General features: G+C 39.1%; 1 protein-coding gene across 1 annotated transcript; it reads left to right on the top strand.

Annotated features, from left to right (window-relative positions):
• The first annotated feature begins 420 nt into the window (after nt 1-420).
• LOC110895363 (probable NAD(P)H dehydrogenase (quinone) FQR1-like 2) lies at nt 421-2,907 on the top strand. The gene is made up of 2 exons (XM_022142673.2): nt 421-1,224; nt 2,424-2,907. Exons 1-2 carry the CDS (start codon nt 707-709, stop codon nt 2,650-2,652), a joined length of 747 nt encoding a protein of 248 aa, XP_021998365.1. The 5' UTR covers nt 421-706; the 3' UTR covers nt 2,653-2,907.
• Nucleotides 2,908-24,066: the final 21,159 nt, after the last annotated feature.

The following is a 24,066-nucleotide window of genomic DNA, read 5'->3' as shown; positions in this document are numbered from 1 at the left end:
TCTTGGTTAAGGACTTGCTAGGGATTCATAAAGATCTTAATGTTTCAGAGAAGAAAAAGGAAGCGATTCAAGGAATTATAACGATTGGTTGTTGGAGCATTTGGCGAGCAAGGAACAATGTAAAGTTTTTAAATACACAGGTTAGAATGGAGAATATAGTTAGCGAAATTAAAGCTCTTGGTTTTATTTGGTTTTCAAATAGATCAAAGTATAAAGGGGTAGTGTGGGAGGATTGATGCTCTTTTATAAATATGTAAGTTTATTGTTTGTTTGTTGGTCGACCTGGTTTAGGTCGGCTGGTTCGTTTTAATGAAAGTTGCCATTTAAAAAAAAAATACCATGAATTAGTTACATAACATAATTATGAAAGGGTGGTTTTGTGTTTCAAACTTTACTTAAATTAGGTCAAAGGTCTTCCACTACATGTTACTCAAAAGTCTGACAAAACGACGACGTATGGAGTGGCAGATAGATGACTGGATTCTTCTACCAACAAACAAGCGCGACATAATTATCAAAAGCGTGCTTCAAATACAAATTTAATGATGGATCCAATGCCACCATCAACAGTCAAAATCCCCAAATCACATCATAAACCCTAAAACCCCCAAAACCTTAATCTCCATCACTCAAATCCAAAATTCAGATCAATTCCTCCACTAATTGATCACAATCACATCACTTTCTTCACTAATTCCATCTTCCAATGGGCAAAGGCGGCGGTTGCGTGCCGAGCAAGAAACGTCCACCGGCGGTCAACTCCGGCGACGCTCCGGCCACCGTCAGTTCACCTCCCATTGCAGAATCTCAAACCTCCGAAGCTCAAATTGTGCCAGCAACAAAGCTTAAAATCTTAATCGTATTCTATTCAATGTACGGTCACGTTGAAACCCTAGCTCGGAGGATGAAAACCGGAGTTGACGGCGTTGACGGTGTGGAGGCGGTGTTGTACCGTGTGCCGGAGACGTTGCCGGAGGATGTGTTGGCGCAGATGCGTGCGCCACCGAAGGATGATGAGATTGGAGAGATGAAGGAGGTGAGGGATCTGGAGAGTGCGGATGGGTTTTTGTTTGGTTTTCCGACGAGGTATGGGGCTATGGCGGGACAGATGAAGGCGTTTTTCGATTCCACAGGGCAGTTGTGGAGAGATCAGAAGCTGGCTGGTAAACCAGCTGGTTTTTTTGTGAGTACGGGAACTCAGGGTGGTGGACAAGAGACTACTGCGTAAGTTTACCGGTTGAAATGCCTATTATTACTACTATTATTGTTATGTGATTGCAAACTGGTTTGAATATGGATTCAGTTGTTCACATGTGGCTAAAAGAGAACTAGTGGTCAAGAGAGTCGGTTGTCCAGTTATGCCCGTTTAGGCCAAATTTCACCTTTGTACCATTTCCGTCCCTAACATTCTTTAAACATGCCAGTTCCGTCCAAAAAACATGAGTAAACTGCCAGTTCTGGCCCTGTGGTTTGTCCAATTATTAGATTCAACCTTAGTTTTTTGGTTGTTTCAAGAATGTCAAGGATGGAAATGATACAAATTTGAAATTTGGCCTGGACTGTCATAATTGGACAAACCACAGGGATGAAAATGGCAGTTAACTCTTCAAATAATAACTTGTATAGCCATATAGCATAGCGGGTGAACTCGATGTTACTTGATAGGGCAATAGCTAAACAAATAATGTGTATGAGATTAGAGCGAATATGTTTATGATACATAAAAAAAATTTTAAGCATGGTATTATGGAAACAGTTTCTTGTTATATGTTTGCTATATTCCCTAGGGGGTGTTATCGGTTAAGTTCAACCGGTTTTGATGAAAATTATGGATGAACTGCTAGCTATGGTTCAGGAAACGACAAACTGAACCGGCTGGGTTGGGTGGGTTGGCTGGTTGTTTCAGTCTGAAAGGTTTAACAGTTTGGTTTTGGCGGATTGAACCGTTTTTTTTTTTTTTTTTTTGTAAAAATTGTTTATGATAATAATACATAACCATAACTGCATATTAAAGAAATGAAAAAAAATATATATATAAATAACAAAGGTTAAACGACCAGTTCAGTTTACATGGCTGGTTCTATGTTCCAACCTGAACGAAACCGTTAAACCACCAACGGTTTATAAATCTCTAATATTCCGTAGAATTTTAGTGTCCTAGTGTTTGTGTACTTTGAAGTAAGCCGGGTTCTTTCGTTTTGAATAGAGGTGGGAAGACGGGTTGTTTGGGTATCATTTAGGTTTGGCTAATTCAGCTAATAGTTGTGAGCCACAGCAGTTAGTTGGATGTCAAATATACCCAACTGGTCAATACAGGTTTGGGTTGACCACAAACACTTTTATCTGTTTTTTTAACTTTAACTGTGGTTACAAGAGCAATATTATTTGAGTTTCAACATGGCTGACCCTGTTCATGTATGCAGTTGGACAGCAATCACACAATTAGCTCACCATGGGATGCTTTTTGTTCCAATCGGGTATACATTTGGGGCTAATATGTTCAAAATGGACTCAATTCGAGGGGGTACACCTTATGGCGCTGGTGTGTTTGCTGGCGATGGGACCCGCGAACCATCTGAAACAGAATTAGCACTTGCTGAACACCAAGGCAAGTACATGGCTGGTGTGGTTAAGAAGTTAGCCCGGGTTTGACTTTGACCTTTTTCAGTTCATGATCTCTGTGGTTTTGAATTTGATTTCTGTTTTGTGATCACTCATGTTCATTCTTCTATTGATTGCTTAAAATGCTGTACATTTGGCCTATATTTGATTTGTCTTTACGGATCGATACACAATTATAAAAAAGTTTGTTCATGCTGGATGTGTTGTTTCTGTGTATACATTGCATCAAATTGTTCTTTTCGTTCAACATTCAGGTTTGTATGTATTAAAGCTGCTGTTTGCATATGCTATTGAGGCAATTTGTCTTGAATTCAGGTGTACAGTTATATCAGTTATGAACTTATGGTATGCAATTATTTCTCAATTATTTACTTTGTTTTTGGCTCTATCATTGGATTGAATCGTGTTGTGTTTGTAGCGGTCTTATGGGATTTTTTTTAGTTTAAACAACTTATGTTCATAAGCGTGAAAAGAAATGGGTTTACTGGCTTTTGGAATTTTTTTACGTGTCTGGGGATGTTCAATACAAAACAATGTTAATTAGAGAAAGTATAAGAGTCTTATATACACTTATTATGTTTATTTTTCCAATTGTGGTATGTAAGCAGTTTTTAACAACTACCTTAATCCGTATGTATGTGAGTATGTAGTAAGACCATGCGTAGTGGGCTTGTTTTTTTCAAAAAAATCCCCCGAAGCGTGTTTTAAATCACGCCAAATTGGAAAACTATTGGCCAATCACATGCATTCCTCTTTTTCTTGGCCAATCCCCTTTTTTTGGTTAGTTTTTTTTATTTAATTTTTTACAACCCTTTTTAACATAATAGCCACATTCCCACTACACCCATTTTAGAAAAACGCCCAATAATGCCCCTTGCTGACTGGACTGTCACATGTCGGAAAACGCCCAAGGATGGAGGCAATGCCGTTCCTACGTTTTCGGAGGCCCCAATCGAACTACGAAGTGGTGGCCCTTTTTCAAAATTATCATTTTCAACATATTTAGTAACGAAACCCTCCTCCTTTATCCGGGCTTGGGACCGACAATTATAAACTAAAAAGTTTATAATTGGCGTAGTTAAAAATTTGTATGTTTGAGTTGTAGGTTCATCATTTGTAGGTTGATTTGTATGTATATTATCGTTTGGATAGGTATATCTTTTGTAGAATTTTGTTTGGAACAAAACTTTAGAAGTGCTCCCTTTTGTGATTCAGTTAAAGTGTCTTGTTTTCGTTTTTTTTTTTTTTTTTTGTCTTTTTGCATAACCGGATTTAAAAGTTCGGATTTGATTTGACATTGCTAAAATATAAATCTATTTAAGAGATTAACAATGAGCCTTAAAAACAATTTAAAATAATCAAATAAGCCCTAAAGGCCTAAATAACAAACTGAAATCAGCAAATTAGCCCTAATTCAACAACTTAAAATCAACAAATAATGAAATAAACATAATCCCTAAACAAGAGATTCAAATTGGCAAACACACCCTTGTTCCATATTCAACAAACGAGGATGTGAATGTCTAACCTGAGTGAGAGCCACAAGATTAAATCGCTAACCATAAAATTAAATCGCAAAAAAGAGTCTTGAGTGTCAATGTGTTCTGAGTTCCAAGCCAATCACAATAGTGAAAATCACAAAACTGAGCAGAGTGAGCAGTGTGTTCCAAGTTCGAAACTGTAAAATCGACAAATCACAATTTCGATTAAAGGAGCCGTTGATTATTGTAGAGTGGGCAATATATAAAAGATTAAAGGAGCCGTTGTTAAATGTTACCTTGCTATGGAGAGTCCTGATGCCATGATTATTGCCTGTCTGATACTTTGATTGCTCATTGCTCGATTCCACATCGTAAACTCAAACGTCTCTGATATCACTGCCTTGGCTTCTACACGTGCTTTCAATGTTCACAGATGAGAGATATGCCATTGGGTTATTAGGTTTATGATTAGTGATTTGGTCCTGATCTGCTAAAATGGGTCTAATATAAAGAAAATTTATTAGAAAACTGGTGGCCCTTCAAATTTAGTGATCCTAGGCCTGGGACTAGAATAATAAACCCATTAGGCTGGATGAAGACATTGTTCACCCTTACTACTATCCATAGTCTAATTTCATGTATGTTAGTATGTATGCTATGTCGACTTTGAAGTAAATATCATCCATCTCATGTGTATCATCATGATGTCATCATCTAGAATGATGACATCATCCCTGATCCTATCCACTCTCGATGTATCGTACCGAATGTTAACCTGATTTAACCAATCCTAACGGAATTCACTACTTCTGATATTTAAAATTGGTTTTATATTACAAATCCATCCTTTAAATAAGATAATTTAAACATGTCTAAATTTATTTTATTATTTTTTGAGTTATTGGATTTTAATAATCTTAAGTTTCACCTGTTGGTCAATAATAATCCCAACTTTAAAAATTCTCTTCAACGATCCCAACTTGTAAGAATTTGGCCCCCATTGATTCTTTTCCAACATAGGTACATTTAAATCATTTAAGGAATCTGCAGGTGCACTTGAATCTATTGAGAATGTCACATTCTTATATGTTAGAAAATGATTAATGGGGGTCAAATTCTTACAAGTTGGGATCTTTGTAGTGAATTTTTTTTTTTTTTAGATTATTATCAGCCAACGAATGAAACTTAGGATTATTAAAATCCAATAACCCTTATTTTTTTTAAGGATAGACTTATAAATTTTAATCTATCAAGAGCTCCTTATTTTATTGTATGGTTAAGCTTGAAAATTTTATCAAAAATAGTTTACTTTATTCAAGGAGTTAAATGCCAAAATGGTCTCTGAGGTTTGGTCACTTTTGCCACTTTGATCCAAAACTGAAACCCTTTAAACCTGGGTCCATGTGATTTCAATTTTGTTGCCATTTTCATCCAAAATCCAAACTGGGTCTGATTTTTCAGTTAACCACATGCTTTTTTGATATTCTCTAAATTATAGATATATTCATATAATATTTCCTACACTTTTGAGCAGCTTTAAGATTGCTTTTATTAAATCCTACTCATAATTGGTTTATATTTAAAATGAAGGGTTTTAAGTGAAAACGAGCTAAATTAGACATTTGTACTAAACTTGAGTTCTCAATACAATAATTATATTATGTTAAATTTATGTCCATTTGTATTGATAATTCTCAAAGTGCAATTAATTTACAAATTCAATGAATACGATCACTTCTCCATTGCAATTGTTGCACATGAATCTTTTTGGTCCTATTAGTGTTAAAAGTTTGGCCTAAAAATCTTATTGCTTGGTGATTACAGATGACTTTTTTTGATTTTCATGGGTTTATTTTCTTGAAGCTAAAAGCGAAACCGCTCTCATCCTAAAGACTTTCATTCCTATGATTGAAAATGTCATCAAACTGAAGGTTAAGTGGATCAGAAGCGATAACGGGTCTGAATTCAAAAATCAACTGTTTATCTCTTTCTATGAAGAAAAAGGTATTCGCCTTCAGTATAGTGCAGCTAGAACTCCTTAGCAAAACGGCGTAGCGGAATGAAAGAACAGAACACTCATCGAAGCTGCTCGAACTATGCTCGTAGACTCCAAGTTACCAATTATCTTTTGGGCGGAGGCAGTCAACACAACATGCTATGTTTTGAATCGAGTTTTAATTGTTAAACCTCACGGAAAAACTGCTTATGAACTTCTTTTCAAGAGAAAGCCTCTGATAGATTTCTTTAGACCGTTTGGATGCTCATGCACGCTTCTCAACACTCAAGATAATCTGATCAAGTTTGAAGCAGTCGGCGATGAATGTTACTTCATGGGTTATTCATCTACTCAAAAGGCGTATAGAGTTTACAACAAAAGAACCAAGATGGTGCTTGAATCATACTATCTCGACTTTCAAAAGGAAACTACACCAACACTGGAAGCTCTCCCGATTGGTTTTACGAGGTAGATGTTGTTTTCAACACTTTCGACATTCCCGAAACCGAACCTACCGAGGCCACACATATTGAACCATTGTTTGACTCATCAGACATTGGTCTCACTCCTTTCACCACCCCTTTCACCCCTTTTCAGCTGATCCAACTCTTCCTGTTGAAGAAGTAAACAGTGACACTTCGGCTGAGAATGCATCCGCAAATGATGAAGAAGCAACCACCAGCCTGAAAGCTCTAGACAAGGAATGAAGACTCTCAGAGTACGCAACGGTCTCGGGAGGATATTGTTAGAATGTTTTGAGACCGTTGGTACTTGAGTTTTATAGTTTAGAGCTTATTTGTAATAGTTAGATAAACTAGAGGGGCTAAAACTGAACATTTTGTAATATATCTAATTAGTGGTGGCGTAATTAGCTTCCCAACATAATTGTTAATTACGCTGGGTAATCAGTGTCTATATATATATATATCAATGCACCACTCCTTAGGTTTCCAAGTTTCTTGGACTAAGGTGGTTTTGTGTTTATCATTGTGCAATCTACTGATTCATGTGCTTTGATCCGATATCCAGGCTCCTTGATTGTGTTTATCATTATGGGATTACTAATCAACCTTGGTTAAGATTCTTCATTTTATTCTTAGTTTTCTTGGTTTTCTTACTTTTATCACTCAAACACCTAATCAATAGGTGTTTGTTGTGTGCCAATCATTATCACTGTGATCCAAAGCTGATTTGGGCCTCAAAGTTTTGTTAGTTTATCTTCATTCCACTAAGTCTCAGAAACAACTTCCAAACAAAGGGACAAGGCTACATCACGTCCTCAAACACTCTCCATGTTTGAGATGCACACATCTAGCTAGCTCACTTGGTTGTTTTTAGATGTAGAAGTATTCTTATTTCCACATTCATGACCAACCGAAATCATCAACAACTTGATGATTTTGTGATTTGGTGAATCATATAATGAGGTTTAATGGATGAAAACCATCCCACCTCCTTGCTTGACATACTTGTTGATACATGACCTTAGGGCTTCATAATATATATATATATATACACACACACACACACACACACAGAGACTATAAACCTAATAACCGAACCCTAAGCACTAAGTAATCTATGGATTGTTGCTAAGAGCTACGATTGTAATATCTTAGACTGAAACATCTCATATTTTTGGACTTCCAATAGGCAAACCTTTCCTATGAAGAACACATAAGCATGGTGTCGAAATTTGGGTGTTTGTCTAGATAACTTTTTATGTATTTTCATACTAAGAGTAAGCATCCGCATACTCTTTCCTAATCCGATATCTGTCAAAATGATACGCCTCGTGTATCCTTGTAGGATAACTAGGCGGTTCTGAACACCTTCGATTGACCAACTCACTTTCATGGACTTTCTACGCAAATTGTGATTATACTCGAATTCCCCTTTTACGCTTTAAACACTTTTGGGGTCTATCATGTATGACTTAATCAAATACACTTATGCAATCACTCAATCTATCAAAAATGCTAATTGCTATGCTTAGGTTATTCATGCTAGATACTCAAATACTCATACATGCAAACTATTTGTCATTAACTTTGCGCAAGCCTACCTTAACATGTATAGCACTACAGGAGTAGCTGACGGGTGGACCATAGGATGATTCTTAAATGTTATAAATATAATGGAAATCGTACATTTAATTGTTAATTATAAGGAATTGGATGACTAAGGTATACTTTGTTATGTCAGGTACAAGAGGTGTAAAAGATGAAAATAGAGAAAGCATGGTGAAGAGCGAAAGCAGAGTTGAAGAGAAGCGAGTAAAGAAATCAAGAAGGAGCAAACTGGGCACTATTGTAGCTTACGGTAGCTACCATAAGCTATGGTAGACATGTTTTCAGGAAAGTTCCACCGTAAGAAAGTAGGAAGACACCGTAGCAATTTGAAGGCCACCGTAAGCTATGGTAGCCACCGTAGCTTACGGTGGAGGCCAGATGCTGATTTCATGTTTGCCTTATAATCAACTATTGGGGTGACTTTTCATTATCATTTCACGTTGTTTCGAACCAAAATTGTTTGTGGGCGATTTTTAGGGTTAAGAACAATATTTTGGGTGATTTCTAAGGGGAGACTGAAGCTTTCTTGTTGATGGATTACATATTTGATGCCTGTGTGATCAATCAAATGATGAGTGGCTAATGTCTATGTAGTTCTTTCAAGTTGAACATTAGCATTTGTTGTCGCGTAAAACCTGAAACCCGGGAGGAGCACTCATTCTCTTAATCTTTTACAAACTTCTTAGTCATTTGCAATTTAATTCTAGTTTTATAAACCAAATAAACCAAACTTTGAGATTACTTTTCTGTATTTTAATTTTATCTTTAGTAATTTACAAACTACTTAGTAAACGCATTTTCCACAAACTCTCTGTGTTCGATACCCATTTACCAGTATCTATTTAGTGTATTTGGTTTATTTTTTAGTGGGACTTCGACCTCACGTCAAATTTTGGCGCAGTTGTTGAATCGTCGTGTGACCCTAACGAGTCAATCAGAAGAGTTTAAGATCAATATCAAGGCGGAATCAGTGATATCGACGTGAAACAGTTTGATTCTCCTTAATTATCCTTTTATTAATGATTTCAAAGCAATCCTGATCGTTTGACAAACTGGCAGCACCTCGGCTTCGAAATCAAGACCGTTACAAATGAACTAGCAGGTTGGGTATTTATAGGGCAGTAATTTCGCACGGAACTACACAAGCGAAATTACCTTCAAACGAAATTAGTAATTTCGTGCGGAATTACCACATGTGTAATTTCATGCGAAATTACCCATTCACAACCAAAACCTGTTTTCCGACCTGCTGAACACTGGTTTATCCTATCTAGACACATGACTCGATATAAGACAAAGTTAACAGACATTTATGCACCAACAGACTCCCCCTTGGATATTGACGAAGTCTTCGGGATCGAGTCTTCAGTCTTGATCAGTCTTGTCTTTCTTTTCAACTTGATTTGACACTGAAAGCATCCTTTAATCTCTATCCTCAAACTCCCCTTTGAATGTTGATCCAGAATTTTGACTCCCCCTTTCGATGACTCCCCCTCTCGATAAGCCGGGACTTGAGTTCTAGTTCAATCTTTACCACACTTTGCCATGCGGATTTCACTTTACTGCTATCACACTTTCAAACCTGTATCCTGCTTCTCAAAAATATAACATTACAATCTATTCACATTTAAACTTCTTTTGATGTTCATCAGTTTTAATAATCCACTTAAGTCTCCAGGTTCAAATTAATGACCCTAGGTATTCAATTTGTCTACCAAGTCCAACTTAATGACCTTGGTTGATCTGTGACAAAACAAACTGATTTTTGTTCAAATTTTTTTTTTCAAACATTTTCTGAAAATTACAAGTTTCAAATTAATGAACTTGTGTTGACTTTGAAACTTTCAGGTTTTATCATGATTAGCTCCAAACTTATCTTCCAGCTAGAATCTTCCTGCATCTGCCTCAAACTGCGAATCTGAAGATCAGCTTTCCACTTTGATTTGTCGGAAAATAAAGCAGAAGTGAAAAATCTTTTTGGATTTTAATAAAGATTCTAAACTAGAAAGCTATAAAATCTTTTTGAGTTTTGGAATGTTAACAAAAATGAAATGCAGCAAAAGTAAACTATTTACAAACATATTTTTAGTAAGCGTGTTAGGGAATCATATAAGTTATCGACAAATTACTAGTACCGTTAAGCTTGATAACATACTAAGAATTAAACAATTCGCTTAGATTGTCGATATACTGGTCCATTTTAAATTTTCACACAAATTTTAATTTGTGCAGGATACGAATTAAGTGTTTTAGATACTTAGCTTATACGTGTGTACCATCTTAGAATATACTCCCGTATCCAGACAACTATATTCAGTCTTACAGGTGAATGCACACTAATGATATCTGTAATGGGGTGAATGTGAAACCATGAGAGCTCAGGTCAGAACTTCCGTTCGTGCAGAGAGATGATGGTTCGACTTTAGGTGGGTCCCGTTTGGAGATCTTTTATTTCAACAACACATGATTAGCATTTTGCAATGTTTCATCGTTTTTTATGCTGAGGGTGAGCTTTAAGATTAAAGCTAATGCAAAGCATTATACGAGGACTAGGCTATTGCTTCCGCAAAATCAGAAGTCCTGGTATAATACCCAGATATCATCACGTACAAAGACCTAGTATGTCAGAAATAGCGTCTTTCAAACAAGATTTCAGGGGTTACCTATATATCCGAGAGATGTTCCCCACGAAATAAGCAAGTGATGATTTTAGGTTTATATCCCGAACAAACCTACTAAGTGTGTAAAAACCTACTGGCACATCATCAGCGAGACTGTTTAAAGCTTTAAAACTTTACATTTCTTTTGTGTACTGTAACTGTCTAACTGATGTACTATCATTTTCCCTTTTTACACAAGCTCTTTTTCAGTTTTCTATTGTTTTTGGATTTTAACATATTTTCATGTTTTTGAATTTTTAATTTTTTTTACTGTTTTTGTATTTTCTGGAATAAACCTACCTACTCCCCCTAAATACCAAAACAAGTAAAAAACCGACAAACCATTGCAGATTGCTTTTCAACATCATCTACAGTGGTACCTTCATCTATGCCAATAATCCCATCCGACACCGATAAAAGCTTCATACCATTCAGTTTTAACAAATATTTAAACCGATTTTTATCAAACGCTTTGGTATGTAAATCAGCTTTTTAATTGTCAGTGTGGATTTTCTCAATTCGTATCAAATTCTTCTCGAAACAATCGCGAATGAAGTGATGACGAATCTCGATGTGTTTATTTTTTGCGTGATGAACAGGATTTTTTGTGATGTTTATCGCTGCCTCATTATCAACAAAGATAGGGGTGTTAAGAAATTGCAAACCATAGTCGCGCATCTGTTGCTGGATCCACAAGATCTGAGAGCAGCAGCTGCTAGCAGATACATACTCCGCTTCACATGTGGACAAAGCTATAGAGGTCTGCTTCTTACATTGCCAGGTGACCAATCGTGGTCCGAAAAATTGACAACCCACTGTTGTTGATTTAGCGTTAACTTTGCAGCATCCGAAATCAGAATCGGAATACCCTTCGAGCATGAAGTCGCCATCTTTTGGATACCACAACCCCAATGATGGAGTTCCTTTCAGGTAGCGTAATATCCGTTTCACAATTACCATATGCGAAGCTCTAGAGTTAGATTGAAATCTTGCTACGAGGCAGGTAGGATACATGATATTGGGTCTTGAAGTAGTCAAGTACATCAGCGATCCAATCATGGAATGATACATTGTTTCATCTACCTTCTCTCCGGTGAGATCAGGGTTTATCCCATGGTTCGTCGTTAACGGGGTGGAAGCTGGAGTAGATCCTGACATCCCAAATTTCTCTAAGATATCATGAACATACTTCGTCTGATGTATGAATATTCCCTCAGGCAGTTGATCAACTTGAAGTCCCAAGAAGAATTTCATCTCACCCATCGATGACATTTCAAATTTTTTGCTTCATAACTTTTTTAAACTCTTTGCACAAATCTTCATTTGTTGACCCAAATATGATGTCTTCCACGTATATCTGAACTATCAGAAGATGTCCGTCGACTTCTTTGGTGAAAAGAGTGGCATCCACTTTTCCACGGATGAAACTGTTGGCTAGCAGGTGTTGAGACAATGTCTCGTACCAGGCTCTCGGGGCTTGGTGTAAACCATACACCGCTTTATCCAGTAAAAAGACCTTGTCTTTGTGGATTGGGTCGGTGAAGCCCGGTGGCTGTCCGACATATACCTCCTCTTTTACCTTCCCGTAGAGAAAAGGCGATTTCACATCTAACTGAAAAACTTTAAATCCTTTCCACGACGCAAATGCTAGGAAAATTCTAATCGCTTCTAGTCTAGCCACGGGAGCAGGAGCATACACCTCAGTGAAATCTATACCCTCCTGCTGACTAAAGCCCTGGACTACGAGTCGAGCTTTATTGCGAATAATAACCCCTCGGTCGTCTCTTTTGCACTTAAACACCCACTTGGTGTTGATCTTCCTGTGACCATCAGGCAAGTCTACCAATTTCCACACTCCCAACTTCTCAAATTGACTCAACTCTTCTTGCATAGCATTGACCTGATCGGAGTGTCGTGCTCCGGTCAAAGATAATATTTATAAGCCCAAATTACCCTAAACAAATAGTTAGTGGTAGCAAGGGATCGAACCACGAAGAGTATGTGGTTTGCGAATGGATTCGATTGAATTATCAAGAGTGTCACGATTTATGAAGCTTACTAGAATGTTTTTGTATTTTTATTTAACTGAGAGATGTGAATTTAATCTAAAGAAATTTGTGTAATTGATTGACAACTAAAAATTAACGAATGCACAAAAATTTGATTAATAAACGATAATGAGAAAAAGGGTTCACACCCGGTTTCGGTAATTGTCAACCTAGGGTTTCTACAAGTTTTTGGATCCAACTCAAGTGTGTATGATTAGCGGATTTAGTGTACCGTGACGTAGGTGCTAATAACTATCAACGTTTCGAGAAATGGACAAGAATACACTTTATGATCAACACAAGTAAAACCTAACCAAGACAATTCATACTACACATAACCATTTCGTAAAGTCATAACTTTTAACATCGTTCGACAATTTACGAATACGAAACAAATGCAAACTATTGTCAAAGGTTTCAAAAATCAAACACAAATTGTCACTAAGTTGAAACAAGAACAATTCGAAACCCTAAAATTAACAACTACCTACACCGAGTGAAACCGAGATGATTAGGCGCTCATGGTTGAAGAAGCTTGATCACCGGATGTTTGGAACTTGATGAAGATCATCTTGAAGCTTGAGAGATGGAGGATTGGTGAATGATGAAGGTTTGGTGATGGATGATGATGAATGGATGGATGAATGGATTGATGGCTAGGGTTTGGAATCAAGATTGAGATGTTGAAAACCTTCTTGATTCAGGTTGTAGAGATGATAGATGGAATTGGTAGGTGAATGATGATGAATATTTGGCTCCAAGATCAAGTTCAAACCTCCCAAGAGTGTGTAACTCCCGAATTGAATGGCCCTCCTCCTATAAAAATCAACTTCAACTAGCAAACCTCAAAAAAACCGCATCGGACCAATTCACTGTCGGTCGCCGACGGGCCTTACCCCGTCGCCGACGGGTTCGCCTGATGTCGTTTTCTGCCGACGGGTTGCCTTGCTGGATACGGGTGTTTCTGGCCGACGGTTCTTTCTGGTGCCCGTCCGGGACGGGTATAACCCCGTCGCCGACGGCCTCTAGAGCACCAATTCTCCAAACTTCGATTCTTGCACTCCCGGTTGATCCGTAACGCGTCCTGGTGCTCTGGTTTTCGACCCGGTGACCCGTAAAGCTCCCGAAAAGCTCCTTAAACTTCGTTAAACCTGCATAAACACAAATCTAATTAAAAGTAGGCCATTGAAGATTAAAACTTATGTAAAAACATAAAGTTACACAATAACGAACACCGGTTTTCAACCACGTATCACATCCCCACACTTGTCTTTTGCTTGTCCTCAAGCAAATCTGTTTTTCACTCTCACGTGGGTCGAACAACGAACCCACTTCCCATTCCCGAGACAAAGGTCAAGGTCTAATGTCATACAAAAGTTCAACTCTTTACAAATTCCACATATTTACCGGTTAAGTGAAAAATCTCATATAATAATGGTTATCCAAGATTAACCCGCCCATAAAACTAACAAGTCATGCATATCCTTCACAATGTTCTCTCCACTCGGCTGAAAAGTTGGCTAATGTATATAATGTATTAGCACTTCAATCAATTAATCGCTCAAAACCGATTAGAACACGTACCCGCATAGGCTTGCAACTCAATCATTCTCCACCACCGATCACGAATACTAAGCACAAGTCATATGGTCTTTGTAAGGGTTGTAACGGGGCTAGGCTAAGGGTAGGAAATGGGATATTTTAAAGTGGCTAAGGTGATGAAAATTCGATTTTTATTACAACGCAACTATTCTAAACTCACGTAAACTAAAGACATCAACTATAAGGCAATGATTTTCGCCTTTTATTCAACAACTAGAACACATATTTTTGTTCTTTTCTCAATGGGTTTTCATTCTTTTGCGCAACACTTTCTGATTTTTTTTAATACAAATAAATCACAACAATACAACTTAAACTCCTATAATTGAATTTTCATCACACGGGTTTAAAAGAAAAGGCTTATGGTTATGGACTAAGTGGGTTATCAAATGAAAGGTTTAGGCTCAAATTGGGTTACTAAGGGACTTTTTTGGGTAAGGATAGATAAATGGTTTAAAAGGAAAAGGTTTACCTAATGCCTTAATCATTCTCGTGCTTGTATTCGGTCTATGGTCTCAAACGTATCAAAAGTTGCAAGTTCTACAATACGCGACTAATGGTCCACTCAAATAAAGAAACATGTAAATGTAGATCTATGATATAAAAGTGGCTCAAAACCTCACGTATAAGGGTATGATATGTGATATGCATCAAATGCTAGTTCCTTAGGCGAATTACTCCCAAATAACCACCCGCTAAATACTCGTCATGTTATTAATTTGAACTTGACCATGACAAAAGACCAAATGGGTTGTGCCATCCCTCGTTAACTTAGTTACTTGTGCTTTTAAGATCGCTTTTGAAACATAAAATTTTGAAAAAAATTTGAAATTTTCCCCCATCCCCACACTTGAGGTAAACATTGTCCTCAATGTGTAGTGTTTAAATGAAGGGGTCAAAATCGAAAACTTTTACTACAACCCCATCCCCACACTTGAGGTAAACATTGTCCTCAATGTGTAAGAACTAGAGTTTGAAAATGCACAAGGGATGTGACACGTCTAACCTTCCCAAAATCTCACCCCGGAAAATAAAATATAATGTACAATCCACTTATTACTAGACTAAGGATCAAGGTGAAAAAGAAACGCATGCACCTGATTTATGTCGCTTGATGCTCAAATCTTCTTCTTCTCTTCATAAAAACGGTTGTCCCACGAACATGTTGTACCTACAAATTCTAACCCTTGTGTAGAAGCATGCTTCTCACAACCATCAAAATTTGTTAGTTACCTAGTTCTACCACTTTTATGAAAATATTACCAAACCATGCATTATTTCACTTTGATTCATGTGGAAAATAATTTACAACAACAACAAACCTAACTCACTTTCGTAGGAATCACGGTTGCATTTAGCTTATGCAACAAGCCCTTTTAAACCCCCCCAATAGCTTGGGAGGACGAGAGGTCTCATGAGGGTTATATAGGGAACACACCCACAACGTTCATTTAACTAGGAAAATTAGTAAATAATAACGAAAAAGAAATAAAGAACCAAAGTATACAACAACAACAACACAAAACATACCATACCTCTACCGCTGATATCGCTCGTTGGGATCAACTGGCGGGTTTGGCTGGTATTGACAACCAGTGAGGGCCTCAAACATCTCCCTATAGTTATCGAGTGGACTCTGCTCCCCTTGAGGTGGTGGTTGGTAAAGAATCAGGATGAAGCTGGAGTCTACCGCTTCGGGCCAGTGAGGGGTCAGATCGGATGGGCCTTGTGGGTGGGGAAGGTTGGGGTAATTGGTCCACCCCGAGTGTTCGACATATGGGAGACCGGCTTGATAGTCTCTTTGATGTCGCTCCTGATCGTGGAGCACCTTGGCATTATTAATAGCCATTTGGTGAGAGACATACAAGGCACTCCAACGGCGTCGTTCCAGTTCTCTTGCTTCATTTTGACGCCTTGCCTCTTCTTCCTCCCATGCCCGTCTTCGGGCCCTATCTTCCTCTTGCACTTGTAGTAAGCGTTCAATTTGTGACCGTTGTTCCTCCATTTGTTTCTCCATCCTTTCGCGAAAGGATGCTTGGGAAGCCCACTGTTCTTGCGAGTACACCCCTTGCGCCTCTTCCCAAACCTCTCTCCTCCTATTATATTCTCTACCCTCGCCTATACATGCCGAGACATTATCATAAGTCGCCTGTTGCCCGCGGCTAAAGTTTCTATACATCGGTACCTGTCTTTGTTTCACAAAATCTGCCACTTCTGCATTAATCTCCATGTATGGCCTCATATACCTCCGTTGTGGTCCTCGTGGACTATCAGGCTCATCCTCGTTTTCTTCATCAAACATCTCCTCATCTCCCCCAGCTCCTTGCTGCGCATCTGGGTTAACAAACTCATACTTGTGACCCAATTTGTCGGTCACCACATATTTGTTTCCCACCAGATCCACATCTATTCTCCAATTCTTCTTTATTGATGCTATGTTGAATTCTTCCAGAGGTTTGGATACCCAAAGTGCTTTCGGAGGCAGACAATTCTGTTGAACAATCATAGCACTAATGAGGCGTGCATACGGAATAAAACGCCTTTGAGACGCCTCTTGGGTGGTCCATGTATGCATCATAACGATCTGTCTCCAAGACAAAGTAGGGGTCCCGTACAACAAAGAATAGACAACCCTACAATCGCTCGCTCTCACTCCTCCTCGATCACTGAATCTCACCATCACATTCTCTAGTGAAATTCCTTGAAGTGTTTTCCCTTCGATTGTCATTTGAGTTCTCTTGGCCTCACCTCCATCACTGTATGGTAAAATAACCGCTGTCATTTGATCCGGATCACCCTCATTCATATGATTATCCAAAAATTGTTGCATGGTTGGATAGTCATATGCTTGCATCCCTAGAGAATCAAAGCGTGCGATGCAATTGATTGTTTCGAAAGACATCGTCATTGCCCCTCGACTTGTTTTACCAACCAATTTCCACTAAGCAGGAGGGCCATCCTTATTCATAAACCTCAACGTTGACAACCATTCGCACACCTCCGACAGATACACCCGCGAGGTATTATCTTCACACCAATCAAGCACCCGCTCCCATCCTTGGCGTTCAAACATTTGCACGATTCCAATTTGTTTGAACTCTTCAACATTCACAACTCTTTCACATATAGCCCTTTCCGGAACTGAGGTGTTAACGTTATTGACCACTTTCCATTTCCAGAGCTTGGCCTCCAACTTCCTATCTTGATAACCCGATAGGGGTTTGTTTTTCTCCTTATCCCAGACTTTGGCGCTTTTCCTATCCCTAAACTTTTCCCACGCCCAATCTTGCCTATACAGTCTCGCATCATTCTCTTCCACGGAGCTTAGCTGCTCCCACTTCTTCGGTATTAAACCGGAAAAAGAACCTACTCTCGATGATGAAGCTTATCCTGTAGTCTTTTGTCTTTTACCACCGGCCATAACTACAATCACAAACAAACAAATCATCAATATAAACCCTACCTTCACTAAACTCTCAAGCTTTGAACATGATGTGTGATGTTGAAGTTTTTATTAACAAGTGGATGTAAAATCGCTTTTTTTAAACTTTCAATGTCGCTCATTTTATCAAATACTTATCAATTTTCTTGTTAACTTGTAATTTCTTATAAGATCAACAATATTCAACATCACCTTCATGTTCAATCATGTCCATAACAAGTGTAATCACTTCACTATGGTTATAACATGCTCAATTTCCATCCAGAACAACTAATCTTACTCAAAATCATGCTAGAACAACATACATTGTCTAAACAACCTACTCTTAAACTAAAAAGTTTAAAATTTCGGAAGAAAAACACTAAACATATGATAATCAAGCATAAATTTAAGGAGAATCCATACCTTTGATGTTATAGACAAGAAGAACTAAGAAAAAGATGTAAAGTAAGTGTCTTGACAAACACCCTTTCAAAAACCCGAAATTACACGCCCAGAAATCTTGCAAACTAGCAAGAATTGATGAAAACCATGTTGGGGGTTTTGTTCCTCTCAAAAAATTACTCAGAATGGACTCAAGAATCGAATGATTTGGTGGAGAATTGAGAGAGTTATCGAGTCTTGAAGGTTTCTAGGGTTTTAGGGTAGAAGATGAAGAAGAAGGTGAAGAGTGAACGATGAGAGAAGGAAAAACAGAGATTTTGTGGCCTTGATGTGTTTTAGGTTTAGTAACACTGAATTTGGGTGGAATATGTGGTCAAAAATAGCTTTAGGTAATGTTTGGTTAGGTGAAAAAGTGTTTTTATTCGATTTTTTTGTGTCAATAACTCGCCAGCCGCCGACAACAAAGCTGAGCCCCGACGGGCCAGCACCCCGTCGCCGACGGGTTTCGTTTTCACCAAATAGGTCCGATGGCCTAAGCTCCTGGATACGGGGTTTGGCACCCGACGGAACAAATGAGAGCCCGTCCGGGACGGGCAATACCCCATCACCGACGGGTATTAGTTTTGATTTTTTTTTTTTAAGAAAACTAGGAGAAATTTTATGAACTTTTAATAAAGGGACTATATACAAACAAAATTCCAAAAAATTATTAAAATTGTTTTTGTAAATTTTTATAAGTTAAATTTTTAAAACACGAAAACCTTAACGGCCTACCACCCCCCCCCCCCCCCCGAAAAGTCGTGTATTGTCCTCAATGCACATAACAAAGCCTAAACACATACCTTGTGTCTTCATGACCCGTTCGGAATGTCCGGACTTCACACAATCAAGAGAGATTAGTATGAAACGAAAACGATTATATCTAAAACACACAAACAATTAAATAATTATACATAACTTTACACGAAACGTTACCGGTCCTTTTCATCGGGATGCTTACCACGGAGCTCACCGATTCCTTGTGTTCATCCACCTTTTCGTTACCATCGAGAAACGGTTTTAGCCGATGACCATTTACCGTTTGTCGTATCCATCGTTCGGGTTCTCGATTGTAACATCACCCAATTGTCCGACCCGGGTGATCACATAGGGTCCCATTCGTTTGCTCCGGAGCTTTCCGGGAAAGAACTTAAGCTTCGAGTTGTAGAGCCACACCTTTTGTCCAACCACGAACTCTTTCTTTCTCAACTTGGCATCATGCGCCTTCTTCATCCCATCCTTGTACTTGGACGCGCATTCATATGCCATTTCCCGTAACTCCTCCAACTCGCATAATTTGAGTTTCCTTTCCTTACCTGCATCATCATATTTCACATTAACCTCTTTAATAGCCCATAATGATTTATGCACAAGTTCAACCGGTAAATGGCAATTTTTACCGTAAACCAACCAGTAAGGTGTAGTGCCAATAGGTGTCTTATGTGTCGTACGGTAGGCCCATAAAGCATCGTTCAACTTAATTGACCAATCCTTACGGTCCGCCCGCACGGTCTTTTGCAAAATCTCCTTGATTTGCCTATTTGACACCTCGACTTTTGCGGGTGATAAGGGGTAGCAATTCTATGGTCAACACCAAACCGTTTTAAAAGTTTCCCAAACCGAAAAATTTTAAAATGAGATCCTCCATCACTTATGATGACATGAGGAATCCCAAACCTTGAAAAAATATTGGTTTGAACAAAATTACAAACCACGGAATGGTCGTTTGTTTTGGTGGCTATTGCTTCGACCCACTTTGACACGTAGTCAATGGCCACCAAGATGTACAAGTTGCCAAAAGAATTGGGGAATGGGCCCATGAGATCAATACCCCACACATCGAAAACATCGACTACGAGGATTGGTTGCATGGGCATCTCATCCCTTTTTGAAATACCCCCTATTTTTTGGCACTCTATGCAATTCTTTGAAAACTCATTTGCATCTTTAAAAATAGTTGGCCAATAAAGACCACTATTCAACACTTTATGACCCGTTTTGTGACCACTAAAATGGCCACCACACGCAAATGAGTGTAGATGCTGCAACACGCTTGGAATTTCCTCATCATCTATGCATCTCCTTATCACTTGATCCGCACACTCCTTCCACAAGTGCGGTTCTTCCAACCGGTAATATTTGATTTGAGACATGAAGTGTTGCCTCTTCCGTCTATCCCAATGTGCCGGCATGTCACCTGTAACAAGATAATTCATAATGTTAGAATACCACGGTAACTTATCTAATTTCATAATATGCTCATCGGGAAAAGACTCATTGATCTCTAATGACTTAGGATCCTCTTCGACCATCAACCGGGACAAGTGGTCCGCTACCACATTCTCGATACCTTTTTGTCCCGTATCTCCAAATCAAACTCTTGGAGCAACAATACCCATTGGATCAATCTTGGTTTAGCATCTTTCTTCTCCATGAGGTACCTAACTGCAGTGTGATCAGAATAAATAATCACTTTACTACCCCATATATACGACCGAAATTTATCCAATGCATATACCACCGCGAGTAGCTCTTTTTCGGTGGTTGTGTAATTCAATTGTGCATCCGAAAGAGTCTTACTCGCGTAGTATATGGCAACGGGTTTCTTATCGACTCGTTGTCCCAACACGGGCCCCACTGCATAATCACTTGCATCGCACATAATTTCAAAAGGTAAAGACCAATTGGGCGATTACAAGATTGGAGCTTCAACTAACTTTTCTTTCAATTTGTTAAAAGCGTTTTGACAATTTTCGTTAAAATCAAACGGTTGATCTTTTACCAACAAGTTACATAAAGGTTTGGTTATGTCACTAAAACCCTTAATAAACCGCCAATAAAAACCCGCATGACCTAGAAATGACCTAACACCTTTAACAATCGTGGGATATGGTAAAGTAGATATAACTAGTACCTTTGCACGATCAACCTCTATCCCACGACTTGACACCACGTGTCCCAACACAATTCCCTCTTGAACCATAAAATGGCTCTTTTCCCAACTTAGGACCAAACTAGTTTCGACACACCTTTTTAACACTTTATCTAGTTGGTCCAAACGAGCCTCAAATGATGACCCAAAAATTGAGAAATCATCCATGAAGATTTCCAAAGACTTCCCCACCATATCTGAAAAGATACTCATCATGCACCTTTGGAAGGTAGCGGGGGCGTTACATAATCCAAACGGCATTCGCCTAAATGCGAAGGTGCTGTAGGGACAAGTAAACGTGGTCTTTGATTGATCTTCCGGATGGATGGCAATTTGGTTATAACCAGAGTAGCCATCTAAGAAGCAATAAAATTTTTGCCCCGACAATTTCTCAACTATTTGATCAATGAACGGTAAAGGAAAATGATCTTTGGAAGTTGCGGTATTCAACTTCCTATAATCAATACAAATTCACCACCCTGTTACCGGCCGAGTGGCTACCTCTTCACCTGCGTCATTTTTGACGACTTATATACCCGCTTTCTTGGGAACCGTCTGTGTCGGGCTCACCCATTGGCTATCCGAGATTGTGTGACAACTCGAAATCTAGAACCTTTCGTTGTGTCTTGATGTAACTTGCTTGTACGTTATGTGACTAGTTAAAATGATAACGTGAACCTTTTTATGTGATAAGTGCTTTGTTATGTGTGTATTGTATATATATGTGTACGTGTTTTATGTGAACCGAGAACCCGACACGAAACAACAAAGAACCCGACTCGAGACCATGAGGTCTCGAGTGAATTTGGGCCGAGAACCTTTGGCCGGTTGGGCCTTTGGGCCGTGAACCCCCACTCGAAACCCACTAAGGGTGCACACACTTGGAACTTGACTATATAAACTACCCTTAGTTAGTTTTTGCCATTTGTTGAACATTACAACACACACTCTCCTACTTCTCTCTCTCACCTAAACTCTAGAACACAAACACACTCCATCATTCTTGGATCTTTGGACTTGGATCGGCTCACACACACACCCGGTTGGAAGCTTTTCACACACCCTCGAAACCCATAACCGGTTAGTGTTCTTAATGCTTTGTTGAATGTTAGTGTGTTTATGTTATGTTTGTAAGATGAGATTATGTGACAATATGTTAAGATGAGTTATACATAATGTTTTGAAAAGAAATCGGTTCATGAATGTTTCTTGTTATGAGTTGAACTATACATAAATATTTGATAATGAAAATGGGTTCATTGTATGTTAAAAAGGGTGAATGATGATATTGGTTGCACTTGGATTAGATCCGAAAAGTTTGGGTGTTTATACTATGAAAATCGGCTAATGAATATGTTTGTCAAGTAGGATGCATGCTAGTAAAATTGTATCTTGATAGTTGTTCATGATTTTGGGTGAATAAGTGGTTAATATGTTATGAACTTGTTGAGTATGTGTTTGAATATGTGAAGAACACTTTGAATGATAGTTAAGAATGTGAAAACCCTTGTGATTTTGATCCATCTTTGACTAGTAACCTGATTAGGAAAACTGTTAGTGGAATGCTATTGGTAGTTTCCGGATTTGGGCCTGATTATATTGTACTAATGGGACTGATACACCTGCATCAACACGTGAACTTGAAAACGACAGCTTACCGACTCGCAATCACCCGTTGCGACTCGCAACCACAGCGTGATGACTCGAGACCACGCGGTTGCGACTCGCAACCATAACAGGACAAGCCGAAACCACAGGATACGAGTCCCGTTGCGACTCGAGACCTCAGCATGATGAACCGAAACCATGGTTGCGACACCGGTTGCGACTCGCAACCATCCATGATCAACACACAGCATGACTCGAGACCATGCTTGCGAGTCCGGTTGCGACTCGAGACCACACTTTGGGCCTTAGTTAGTGGGCCGGACTTATGAACTTCTGTGCTACTGTTGATGAGTTATTTAGGCCTGTTATCACGAGCCCAACTGTTTGGACTTTGAACATGTGATTAACTGTTACCTATGAACTGTTACTGATTAAACGTGCTTGCCAAACGTGTTGAACATTTGTACACTACTTGGTTCGAATCTGATTATACGTGATATCCGTGTTAGGACGTTATTGACTACTTGCGACTTGATTGACTTTCTGTGATTAACTGCCGAGCAAACCGAGGTGAGTTCACACCCTTTACAAAGCATGGGATTCCCTGGGTTGGGAACGGGGTTAAGGAACGTGGTTCCTCGTCTACCTTGGGTAGGACGTCAGTGGTTCAGGAATGTAATTCCTCGTCCGGATGGACGGATAAACGTACTAGACTAAAACTCTATCACGAAGTCCCTCCTTTTTGTATCGACTAATCGCCGGGCCAATGGCGAGCGGGTCATTAGTTAGATAGCGCTATTTAGGTCTGACAAGCCTCACACCGTGCCGCAGAGGACGGGCGTGAACTAATGGATCTGGGGCACGTCAATGATGATAGACATTGATGTTTTCAGGGCACATAAACATGACTACAGTCAGCAATCGATACGGTAACGAGTCTAGTATACACATGGGGTAGCCCCCACGGCTGGAGAGCCAGATGATGTACATGGGGTAGCCCCCACGGCCGAAATGCCTGATAACTACATGGGGTAGCCCCCACGGCCGGAGTGCCGGAGTAACTGGGAACGAACTGGTCACGTTTTTAAACTATGGGGTAACCCCCACGGCAGGATGCCAGATAAAGTAAACTGTTTTCGAAACAACTAAAACGAACGCCCACCCGTGAACTCACTCAACT

This window comes from Helianthus annuus, chromosome 12 (genome assembly GCF_002127325.2).
Source record: "Helianthus annuus cultivar XRQ/B chromosome 12, HanXRQr2.0-SUNRISE, whole genome shotgun sequence".
Lineage (NCBI taxonomy): Eukaryota > Viridiplantae > Streptophyta > Magnoliopsida > Asterales > Asteraceae > Helianthus > Helianthus annuus.
Note: the sequence above shows the minus strand (reverse complement) of the source record. Positions and strands in the feature narration are given on the sequence as shown.

Excerpts from the sequence above, each read along its gene's own strand:
- LOC110895363 (XM_022142673.2), top strand. The coding sequence starts at position 707 with ATGGGCAAAGGCGGCGGTTGCGTGCCGAGCAAGAAACGTCCACCGGCG. Across the intron at positions 1,225-2,423 it reads GGTGGACAAGAGACTACTGC|TTGGACAGCAATCACACAAT; the intron begins GTAAGTTTACCG and ends TCATGTATGCAG.